We start from the raw sequence: 13190 nt of genomic DNA on the forward strand, positions 1-13190 counted from the left end.
TGTTTTTACGGTAAATTGTTGTTAGCCTCTTGCTCAAGCTATTGGGTCCATAATCTGGGCCCAATCACACATTGAAAATCGACATGCGAATTTGTTGTTGTCAGACCCGTCAGATCCGAAATGTATAAAATATAGGCCGACAAGTTACCTGCTCGGCCATCATAGCTTTTAATTTTTTATAAGAACAGATAATCGCTGGAGAAATCTTGTCTTCGAGTGGTCTAAGGTAAAGACCACAGGATCGTAGATCGCCAGATTCAGACTACTTTGAGGCATCCATACGTGAGCACGGGTAGCACACATTGGTTGAACACCCTACGCTTAAGACATAATGGTAGGTCACTCTTGAAGATAATATTCAGACTTCCGAAAGCACTCCATCCCAGCTTTGTTCTTCGAGCAATTTCATCGTGCATGCTTCCGTCTATGGGCACCTGCTGTCCGAGATAGACGTAGCTGCTGACTTGCTCGAGTTGGGTGCCAGAAATACAGATAATCGCAGGGTCCGAAAAATAGTTCCTCATCACTTTTGTCTTTGAGACATTTATCTTTAGACCGACCGTTTGACTGACATCCGCGAGTTCTTGCATTCTACCTTGGAGGTCTTTCGGGTCTTGTGAGAGTATAACAATATCATCTGCAAAGCGCAGGTGACTGAGGTGCTCTTCATTACGTATATTGAAGTGTAAAAGTCATATGCTCATTTTACCACGTGAATCTAATGGAATTACTTATTTAGATCGTAAAGTGAACATGCCATATAGTGACCAACTACTACTTATAACAATCTACTCTGGCAGCCTGCGCGTCTAATGTGTTAAAACCGAATTGGTTAGCCAAGCTTTTTGCGTCGGTTTGAAATGTTCACGCCTATTATATTTCCATTAAAAAGCAATTTTCACATATAAACAACTGTCGTTAATTACTTATAGCGCTAACTATTATCCTATAATTAGATAGCTATTACACAGGTGAGTGGCGTAAAGTGCTGTGGTTAGGTTAATCATATGTGTGCGCTACATTAACTGGGCTTATTATTAAGGGTGATGAATAGGAAAATTATACATTACCTACTTACTTGCACTGCATAATTATAATATTTCCTTTTGATGTCGAGTTAATATTAGGAGCGTAATCATTTTATACTACGAGACATATTGGATCAGGAGATTATTTTCAAAAGTAGTTAACTCAAAAAAAAAATACTGGCAAAGCTCTTTAGCTTTAGTTTTAAAATTCAACATCAAATCGCTTAAAAAAACCTATAGGACTAATTTTCATTGGTGAATCAATCTCCTAAAGTGTATCAGTTGAAATGGAAAAACTTCTCAAATCAGTCCGTCCTTCAGTTGAACCGGTCGGCCATTGCGGTGCCATGACTTGGTATCTTGGACCTTGGTATCACCGAGAGAAAATTTCTCTGCTTTCCAAAATTTTGCGGCATTTTAGGGCGAGCGAGATCTTTTCTCATCGAGGATTGACCGTAATATATTATATCAAAATATGAATCACGCACGCTTGAGTGCGCGCCAACGTATTATCTTCTTATGTCCCGTAAGTATACCTGACAAGTGTGTTCTTTTTCTCTGATCTCCACAGCCTACCTCTGTCCAAAAGTTACCCTTCTGCTAGAGGCGTATTTAAATAATATGTTGGCTCTTATTTTAGATGCGACTCCTTTTCTTCTTAGCAATAAACCAAAAGTTTACTAATAATAATTCTAGAACACTCCTTATCGTTTTAGACATATTTTTATTATAAAAAACTTAAAATTGCATAAATTGACAGATCCATATGAAATGATAAATTTGGGGGCATTCCTCATTTGTAAACGGAAGTGCGATTAGCTGCACTGGAGGGGAGTGATAGTTCACAGTTTTAATACGTTGACAAGAAGTTCTTGTTCGACATTGGACATAATACACGTGGAGATTGTTGCCATAATTAAAACTGAACTTCGATATCTACTTTTATTTGTATTCTTTTGAATCTGCATTTTGACCACAAAATGTTCTATATTTTCGACATTATAATGTTTTTAATCGGTTTAATTAATATTGTTTCTTTGTTTATTTCTAGGTTGCTGACGGACAATCAAATCCACACGATCGAGAGAGATGCTTTCCAAGATCTGGCCTCACTTGAAAGACTGTAAGTATTGACATTCTATACTCATAATAAATATTATATTTGGTAATCTATTTCCTTGTATTTAATTTATGTTATACAATTTTATATTCGATAAGTATTATTTGACGTTAATTCTTAATTTGATGGGCACCTAAGTGTATTTATTATAAATATTTATATTATGTATAAAATTAGAACATTTTTGCGGTACTTATTCTATTCAGTTCGATTTCACAGTCACAGTCATAAGTATCCCATATCCCACGAAACACCCAATACTGTTATTTACTTCGCCTGGAATGTGACTTTTAATATTTACTCAAGCAGCATCAATCAGCGTGTCATCATAACATACCCTTACGATAATTAATAACCTACTTATCATTATTAGCAATTTGTTACAAGTTACAATAAATATATGGGTATGGGAATTATCCATACGTGACGTCACATAGTTTTTAACACCCCCCCCCCCCTCCACCATCTTCCATAGTCACAATTCATCACAAAATCCTTTAACCGCTGTCCAAATTATGTTACATTTTAAACTCCACTCCCGTTCGTTAAAAAAGGGGGAATTCGTTCAGTACCTACATAATATAATATTATATTCTCTCTCACGGGTCTCGTGGTGCGGTGCGTAACGCGCTGGCCTTCCACCCGACAGTACAGGGTTCGATCCCGGTTAGGACTCAATATTTATGTGATTTTCTCAAAGCCTGGGTGTTTGTGATTGTTCAAAATTAAATTAAATTAAAACAACCACCCTGTACGAAAAAGCAAGGACATGGTTATTAATAATTCAAAAATGAAAAATTTATTCTCATGAAAATCATACTCGGAAAAAATGGAGCTTATAATAAATTATTTTGTTGATTTTGTGACGTCATATTTTCTACAACTCCATTAAACCCTTCGTCATAGATCATCATATTATATCACACATCATATATGGACGACCCCTATGTACTCGTATTCTGTCATAGCAGTGTTTTTATATTGTTTTTATATATTGTGCTATGTTCTTCTTCTTCTTCTTTCGACCATGTCCGATCCTAATAAGATCATAATATGGGCCTACACAGAGTGGAGGTTTGTATTGACAGATTTTTGTTATTTAACGAGAAATGTATGTCAGCTACTTGCTCAACTTATTAGGTTCATACTCTGACTCATACACAAATTGAAAAAAAACAATAAAATATGTGTACTTGACACTGTGTGCTATGTTAGCTGTATTTTATATGAAAACTTCTATTTCGTAGGCACAGTCTAAATCTAAATTTTAAAATACGATGATGTTTTTTTTTAATATTTTACTACTGTCGTAATAGTGCCTAATTTAGGTCAATGAATACCTACACCAAGCTCGATTTTTTAATATTATGAACGGTAACGTTGGTATTGATCGGAATGTATTTACTTATTACTCATTTCCAATAGCCGAAACATGTAAGTCTTCACACGATTTACAGTGAATGTTCATGCATATTTTTTGAGTCATGGATAAGTTCCTCCGCGTTTAATCGTTTATTACTAGTTTGGTTACTGTTCGGTTATGAGGAATACAGCGGAAAGCACATTTTGAAAATACCCGATATACTGGATTATTTGTTAGTTTGGGTTAGTTTAAGTTAGGTTAGGTTGGGTTAGGTTAGGTTTGGTTAGGTTAACCTAACAATTAATCCAGTATATCGGTTTTTTTTTAAATGTGTTTTCCGCTGTATTCCTCATAACCGAACAGTACCCTAGTTCAGTGGTTCCCAAAGTTGACTGGGCTCCGACCCATCTAACAAAAATTTCCAATCTTGGGACCCACCTCTTAGCTGTCTTAGAGAAAAGAGGGCATAAATATTGGTAATGCTCAGATTCCCTAGTGGCGAGTCGTGGAACTACTTAATGCTGTCTTATTTTTGTTCTAATTGAAATAAAAAAAAAAAAAATTATAAGTGTTACCAATATGAATGAAAGACTGTTGAAATAAGAAACACAACTTAAATAAAAAAAAATATATTTCTTGAATACCTACACCTGCAAGGTTTTTTTACAAAGTTATTTCAATGGGAAGGATGTATTTGTTTCTTATTTTTCTTCATAACAGTTTTAGCATCAACTTCAACTTTAGTTACTTTTAATCGCAGTGAGTTTGATATATCCAATTTATTTCGGTATTTAGTTTTAATATTAACCATAGCCGAAGATGTGTGAAGTGCTAGCGCACGTAGTTCAACCATCATTGAATTTCTGTTCACCATCACGTCAGTGTTGCTGACCGACTGGATTCCGCGAAAATGTATAATAAATAGTAGACTATAATACAAGTTTATGCCAAATAAGCCAAACATACTATAATTTTTACATATTTACGTTATAATTGTGTGAAAAAGATGACAACACTGCTTCTCATGAAAATTGAAAAACTATTTTTGACGTACAAGTTTAGATAGTATAAGAAATGCTTCAAATACATTTTAATCTAAGGCATGCGCAAAACTACTCAGTGTTAAAAAGCAGAATTACAAATTTAATGGAATTCGAAGATGAAAACGACCTAAGTATAGACATAGCAGATTAATATGCTTCGTCAATTTACCCATCTGCACCATAACCATACATCCGAGGTGTTATCAAAGTCAATATCGGAAACCATATTTTGTGATTTTAAACCAAGATACTTATTTACCGTAACTCATAGACGGTGTCAAGATCACTTTAAATTTTAGTTGTAACATACTCGTACATACACCAGGTAGCGATTTCGAATTAAACTATTTTTTATTCAATAAAAATATACATGACTTAAGAATGTAGCATTTTATATTAAACGCACAGAATTCGGAACACCTTATTAAGTGATTAAGTTACAAACAAAAAATCTCGGAGTGATCCGTGACGTCTGTTAGTAAAATACAAAAACCGATTGCCAATAGTAGCTCAATTTGGAAAGTACTTCAGTGAGTATTAAAAAGTCAATAGTTAAATTTGTCGTAATTAAGTATGACTCCTTTAGCATAGTGGACTATGTGCGTGGGCGCGATACCCGAGAGATTCAGGTTCGATTCCTGCGGGGTGTCTTACTTTTTTCAAAAAGATTTTTTCTATTGGTAACATATTTTCTCAGAAGTGTTTTCAAAATTATGGATGTTATACTTTCTGAAGTTGATTCAAAATAGCTCCGTCATATTATTAGGAATGTAAGCAATAGTAAAATCATTACAACTTCTTAAATATTAAATCAAAATAAGAAAGTCGTACTAGGTAAACAATAGTGATTCCTTAATGCTTTTTCGCAAGAATAAAAATATATTAATTCATATTACGTTAAAAAAAAAATTCACTTGGTTTCGTATAATTAAATATCACGATGACGAGATTGAATAAAAATACCATCCCCATAATCCAGGGGATGAAGATTTTATCCGGGATTGCAATTCCTAATACCCACATACCTTTCATGAAACATATTAGTATGACAACGAAAAATTTCATTAAACGCACATTTTATTTATTAAAATAGGTCACGTATGTCTGTAATAATCAAAATGCGTACGTTCCGATCCATGTTAAAACATTTTTCTTTTATTAATATATTTTTTTTATTTACAACAGAATATAAATTTGTATCGTTATATCTGATTGAATTGAGAACACTCACTCAGAAAGTAGAAAGTGTGTGTTTTCTTACTCGGAATAAAACTACAAAAACGATGAATATTAAAGCAGCTTTGATCATGGCTACATCCCCCAAAAGACCATATCGATATCCTTAACTCAAAACGGTAGGATTTCCATATTATGTTTGTGATTCCATCCTTTTTCCATCATCATTCAGTTTATTATCCATCCTTATGATTGTGATTTTAAGTTATATAACCTTCTTCTATAGAAACGGAACCTTAAAAATTTATGAAAGGCAAGCAAAAATGGACCTCCCGTCTACTTTTTTTTTTTTAAAGAGAAGAGTAAACCTATTATTTGTTGCACATAAAATGGTACACACGATAAACCGAAATTTGCTTAAGGGCGGACATGCTCAGCGTTGGTCAAAATGGAGCTTTTATTGTATTTTCAAAGCATGATCCTGGGCATTCCTTAAACGTTGTAGATACTCTATTTATATAATTTTGAAGCCTTATTATCATTTATATTTATTTTAAACATTTGATGACTGCATAAAGTATTTTTATTACATAAAATAGTATTCTTTTAAATTTCTCGCTCTAATGTTTTAGAATATAGTCATATTTCAGTACATACATGCATGTCATCAAATGTTTAAAATAAATATAAAGGATAATAAGGCTTCAAAATTGTATAAATAGATTATCTACAACGTTTAAGGAATGTCCAGGATCATGCTTTCAAAATTCAATAAAAGCTCCATTTTGATCTACACTGAGCATGTCCCCCCTTAAGCGATTTCGATAGGGAAACTAATATTATGCATCATCTTTGCTACATTGAATTGATAAAAAATAAAACCTTTATGAAATCATAAAACTAAAAGTTTATCGACTCATCGTCAGTTATTAATAATTATTATAAAGTAAATTAGTTGGCCTCTGCCCTCCTGGCCACCTTCGGCAGCACAACCCCTCGTCGCACATCCAACCCCCCCTTCTCAATACCCCACAAAATGAACGACGATAATGCAATATTTACGTTCCGTTACATGAAAAGGTATAACGATGTCCTAATGTCAACATCCCGTATGTGACTTTTTACAAATTGTGCAGGAAGCTAAAAAAACTAAATATTTAATATTATCTGACTGTTAATAGTTCACACAGCATTCCAATAACCCGTAACGTAAAAAGTGGTAAAGCAAGTAACACAACGCCTAATATAATGATAACATCTAATAAAATGTGACATATTATATTATATAAAGATAAACATCCAAATTTGTTATATTACTTACTGTTTTACCTTTTAAATAATTCAAAAGTGACATTTTGAAGCTGAATTCAACACACGTCATGCAACACGCTTGACAGCTTAGAGGCAAGATACGGGCTATTACAGTAAATAACTGCAATGTTCAGATACGGCAAATTACTAAAATGGCTGTATCATTTTTGTTAAAGTAACTTCAGATATGGGAATTTCGCAGTCGATGGGCATTATTTTTTACAACGTTTTTTTAGCTCGTATTCTTATTTTTCTCCTGGTTGTTTGTCTAGTACAAATCTTGCAATCGATTTTTAACTATCTTCCCGACTAGCTAGACATTTGAAACTTTTAGAATATATCAGAACACGGTGCCAATGCATTATTTTAATAAAATCCGTAAAAAGTAAAAGACTATTATTGGTTTATAAGAGGGTGGTCCTAGCAACTAAATTATTAATATATACGTGTGTTACGATGGAAATCAAAATGAAATGTCAAAATGACATTTCAGTATTCTATATTTGTTTGTTTAATATTTACTTCACATCAAGTACAAGTTTGAGCATATTGAGCATAATAATTCAACAGAAAATTTAAAAACTTTGTATATAAAAAGTTCTTTTTATCTTGTAATTATGTTGTTTTTAGTACTTACATCAAAAAGTCATTTTCGTCATATGTCAGATGGGGGTATTGACATTAGACCATCGATCAATTGATTGACGTAATAAGAAAATCTGATTTTTAAAGAACGTCCTATGGTGACCACATTCTTGGGGTAGCTGACCGTTTCCAATTTTTAATAGAATATATTATTCTTATTATTATCACACAATTAATTAGTATCTGTGTATTAAATTTTATGTCTCTGGGTCTATGGGAAATGGGCGAAAAGATTTTTTGAGCCATACAAAAACACTGCAGATTTCAGCTGAAAACTACATAGCGAGCGCTAGTTGCGTATATTGTGTAACCTACTCGAATCAACGATTGTGTATATGTTTCGTTTGTTCACTATGGTGCCCATCTTTTTGTGAGTGTGTAATAAATTTGAAAGCATGTAATGTGTCTTTTTCAGGCGACTAAATAGTAACAAACTTCGGCACTTGACTGATGGATTCGTATCTCGTCTCACTGCGCTTATAAGGCTGTGAGTACACACAAGTAAACCAAACAGATAAAAACCCTTCGGTTTTTTATAACAACAATAACCCCTGGTTTTGGTATGCTTGTGGTAATGGTCTGCCCGCGGTTTATCATATGTTATAATGCTTACCCTATGTGACTAAACATAATTATAATCCTATACGAAATGCCAAAATATACCATGATTGTATTGGTATTTCCATTTAGATGTTATTAACATATTATAATTTATTGTTCTGCTTGATTGTGACACATTTTTTTGTACTGCCAATATTTTATGTACATATTTAAATCAATATGACCAATTGAAGAGCTGTTGACGTTAAGAGTAACCCTTATTTCACACTATACGGTTTTAACTGTACGGAAAAAAATTGATTGGTAAAAATCAGAATCGGCAACAAGGACGCTCTTTTCACACTATACGGTTTATGCACGGTTTTTTTTCCGTCACAAGCTCAGTTTGTGGTTGAGTATTGTCGATTTACAACCGTCTCATTAGACGTTCACATTTGAAAGCGTGCAGTAGGTCACATACTCCACATCAGTCGTAGGTGGCCGTCCGGGCGCCGTGAACACAGTGAGCTGGACGGCTGCTATACGGCGCCGTTTAAGTTTTTAACCATCGCCGGGTAATGTGAAAAGGGCAATGCTCTTCTTTACGCCACTAAAGAATATCGCCGTTCGATTTTTTGCCGTACGATCAAAACCATATAATGTGAAAGGAGCGTGATCTAAGAGTGTGATGCTTTTTTAAACACGTTGTTTAGTTTTTCACTTCACTTAAGACCACTTAGGCAATATGACCAAGTATGACAATATTGCCCCTAAGACTATAAAAGCCAATAACAAAAACTTTTTAAAAATTAAAAAATTGGAAAGAAATTTAAAATGTATTAACCGTGACTACTAACTGGCTTGGGTAATCCAGCGGGTAGTTCAGTGCGTAAGGCACTGGCTTTCTCATCCGGGGGCTCCGGGTTCGATTACCGATGTGGTCACAATACATTTATGTCATTTGTATTATTGTTTATATGATTACTGTTGTAATCTTAAAAAGAATAATATAATTTAATACATAATTTTTGTCTTTTTGGAATATAATATAAATATAATTAATAAGATTATAAAAACGCCCACGATGGCCGAGCTGTAACGTATCGGCTTATGAAATCGTGGGTCTCGGGCTCGAATCCCGATTCAGATTTGTTTTTTTTTTTCATTGTCCAGTGCATGGACCTAATAGGTTGGGAAAGGGGATAACATCCAACGAATCAGTTACCAAAACTCTTGGTGAGGCGGCCCAGATCCTACATCAAATTGTAGAGCCAAATGAAAAAGATAAAAATGGAGTCATTTAAAAAAAAATCATTTGTTTCTCTAAATTTTTGAAATCAAAAACTGAAAATCGCTGCTTGATTTCCAGGTTGTTCTATATCACATTTTAAGCAAAATGACTTTTTAATGCCACTTTGTTCTATTTCCAGAACTCTGTTTAACCTATTTGTCAGAATACAAAAAAATATGAACGGATTTGTTGATAATGTCGAAAATAAGTCATTCTTTTATATGCAGAACACAGTTTTTAATCTTATATAATATATTATATTGGCTGTGCAATTATTTCAATGTGAACTTTCAAATTGCTCTCCTGAGAATTTTACTGAAAGTGACATAGAACAATCTGTAAATCAGGCAGCGAAATGTCTAATCTCTAATATATGACGATCAAGTGTGTCAATGTAAAATGTTTTGTATGTTTAGGTATCCCATATCACGAATGTTCAAAAAATGAGTATAACTGAAAGTCATTTTTTACATAATCCTAATATTAGACATATTATATTGACACCCACGGTGGTCGCGCGGCTTGAGCGTTGGACTATCACGCCGTGGGTCTCAGGTTCGAATCCTGGGTCTGGCAAGTACCTACACATATTGTTTTTCAATTTGTGTGTGAGTCAGGGTATGGACCTAATAGGTTGAGCAAGTGGCTGACATCCATTTCTCGTAAAAAACAAAATCTGTTAATACAAACCTCTACTCTGAGGAGGCCCATATGATCCTATTAGGATCCGATATGGTCGAAAAATATATATATATATTATACTCCTAGTATGTAGCATGATAGATACTATTATTTTAGAAACATAAACATATCACACTGCTCTACAGTCATTTAGACTGGATAGTGTATTATAAAACAATAAAATTTACATCATGTAAATGTTATCACCAAATTGATTAAAACGAGGTGTATTTAAAATATCATAATGTATCGACGAGTTTAAATGTCAATTTGCCTCGCTAATACTAATTGATTAAGGACACAAACCCACTCCTGATGTTTTTGCAATAAGTCTATTGTGTAAAAAATTATAAATGTATCTATTAGTTTTCCTATGTGTATGCTAAATTGCATTTAACCCTAATATTACTGGCTGATAATTAGTACCTACAAAATGTACTGCACGCAACCTGTTACCTGGAAAATTCTAACGCAACATTGACGACAACAATTTATATTCTTCCGTTCCAATCGTATTGACCTATAATATTTTCACCCTGTATTTCCACATTTCTTTGTGTTATTATGTAGTTAGAAATTAATAATTGAATCGTTGGCAGGACAATTTATTTTCTTATTTTAAATCTATTTCTTTCGATTTATTTGGAATGTTTATATTCCATTTTAAACAGTATTTTAAGATCCTCTTTTAACACGTTCAGTTTTATCAGCTTTGGATCTAATTTTTTCAAACATGCATACATTTTAATTAGGCGTTTCTTAATATTACTCACATCTACATTGTCAATAGTTGGAATTTACATAACTAAATATGTTTCCTGTACCTGTGGGTCTATTCTATACTTATCGACCGCTAAAGTGATAAAGTGATAAATATTATCAAACTTAGGGTAGGTTTGTATCAAAATATTAGCACTTATTGTAACAATTACACGAAGCTGGTTTTTATTGTTGCAATAAGTGCTATAATTTAACAGCACCTATCTTGCTGCTGTTAAAATATCGCACTTATTGCAACAATAAAAACCAGCTTCGTATAATTGTTACAATAAGTGCTAATATTTTGATACAAACCTACCCTAAGTTTGATACTATTTATTACTTTAGTGTTCGATAAGTATAGAATAGACCCACTGAATATCTTAATTTCAGCCTCAGAGATGCTGTGTATCTTACTGCATGTCCGGAAGCTTGTACTTATGCAGTTCGCCGTATCACACTTTACCGTGAAATGTTGTATCGGAAATATATGGCCGTATATTAAAGACCGTCCTACCTCTTTGGGTTATAGGTATAGCACTGACTTAAAATTCATGTCTAAATAAAACACGGTTCTTGTCGGTTTACACTTACGCCTCTTTGCCTGATTACCTCGCATTGATTAGCTAGATCAAATGATATTCACTTGTATTCACGGTACTTCAGTGAAACGGCAAATAATTTTCAACTATAGGTGCGACGAAATTTCGGACTCGCTGGCAATCGGAGAACGAAAGTCGAGCTGTGAACACGTCAATTTGTTTTGTCAATTAATTCTTAAATCGTGTATAGATGACTAAAAAACGTTACCCATTTACTTGAAAAAGAAAACATGTCAATGAATATATTATTATTATTAGTAATAGAACAATAAACATAACATTAAATGGACGCATGTCGACTTTTTATGACAAATTATGTTTTGTTCTGCACAATCTTTGCGTCGCGTAGTCACGATCGTTTTAGACCATGCCCCAGCTAAAGTATAGCCTTAATATAATATGTAATAATATGAAAATAAATTGATATTATATTACATTTGGAATATATTAAGTACATAATTTTCATCCTAAAACCGGAGTGCAAAGCTATGAAGCCTATATAGTAATACGTATAATAATATAAGGGTTGTAAGTTGTAAGTAAACCACCGATGAAGTGGATAGAAATGTTTTAAAAGAAAGATCGATATAGCTATGAACGGGTTATTGGAAGCTTTCAGAGTTTCTCTGACGTTGTAACTTCAAAATTCCATCGTTAATTAAAATACTCAAGTCCTTAGGCACTTCTCCGAATGAGAATAAGTCCTAAATAATATTTCTAATGCTCCATAATTTCTAATTAAGTTTTTTATGAGTTGGTATCTGTAGACGTTTAAGGTAATTGCTTATTTAGATTAAGTAAAAGGCTTTTTTTTATTTCATAAAGCAGGTAATTATAAAATCTTTTCACAACCCGATAAAAAGATGAAACGCAGGCATTTTTCTTTTAGTATTATTTTTCTGCCTTGCCGAATCAATTTAGTGGTCCAGTTAATTATTGAAAAGAGGTATTTTCTTTCACATTTATTAATGAAAATATTGATTACCTACCTATTTCTATCTGCTATATAATTGACTAATATGTATTACCTACATAATTTTAATGTATTGTATTAATTGTATAGTGTGTATTAAAACCTCTTTTAATACACACTATACAATTAATACAAAAAAAATATAAATAAAAAATAGTCTTTTTGAGAAGAATGTTGAGGGGAAGGAAAAAACGTAATAAAAACTATATTCCCTATATTACCTCTAATCGATGAATCTGCTAACACTGGTTGTGAAATACGAGGTTTAAAATGTTTGAAACCATGTGACCTACCTACAAGTTTTTAAAAATTGTCGATAGATGAATAGCATACTAGTCTAGGTCTAGAGAACCGAGGTTTTGATATGATTTAAAATGTTTTTTTGTTTAAATTTTATCGAACATACTTCATTTTTCCATAATATCGGACTTACGAGGTCTTAATATGCTATGTTAAATCACCATCATCAGCCGGGGTCAATTCACTGCTGGATGAAGGCCTCCCCAAGCTTTCTCCAACTCTCTCGGTCCTGTGTCGTTCGCTGCCACGTATTTCCGCCGAACTTTACCAGTTCGTCAATCCAGCGGCTTTTAGGGCGATCCTGTGGCCGTTTCGTACCCCTTGGGTACCATTGGATGACGGCATTTGTCCAGCGGCC

The 13190-nt window shown here is 33.4% G+C and overlaps 1 protein-coding gene across 1 annotated transcript in view; it reads left to right on the forward strand.

Annotated features, from left to right (window-relative positions):
- Nucleotides 1-13190, forward strand: part of sli (slit guidance ligand) — a 381470-nt gene that overhangs the window by 312303 nt on the left and 55977 nt on the right. The window contains exons 4-5 of the mRNA XM_085954614.1: nt 2080-2151; nt 8102-8173. Of these exons, the coding sequence (XP_085810740.1) occupies nt 2080-2151; nt 8102-8173 (144 nt within the window). The remainder of the gene's footprint in view (nt 1-2079; nt 2152-8101; nt 8174-13190) is intronic.

The sequence above is a fragment of the Rhyacophila brunnea genome, unplaced genomic scaffold, assembly GCF_057557595.1.
Source record: "Rhyacophila brunnea isolate RB1 unplaced genomic scaffold, BYU_Rbru_1.0 scaffold_4, whole genome shotgun sequence".
Lineage (NCBI taxonomy): Eukaryota > Metazoa > Arthropoda > Insecta > Trichoptera > Rhyacophilidae > Rhyacophila > Rhyacophila brunnea.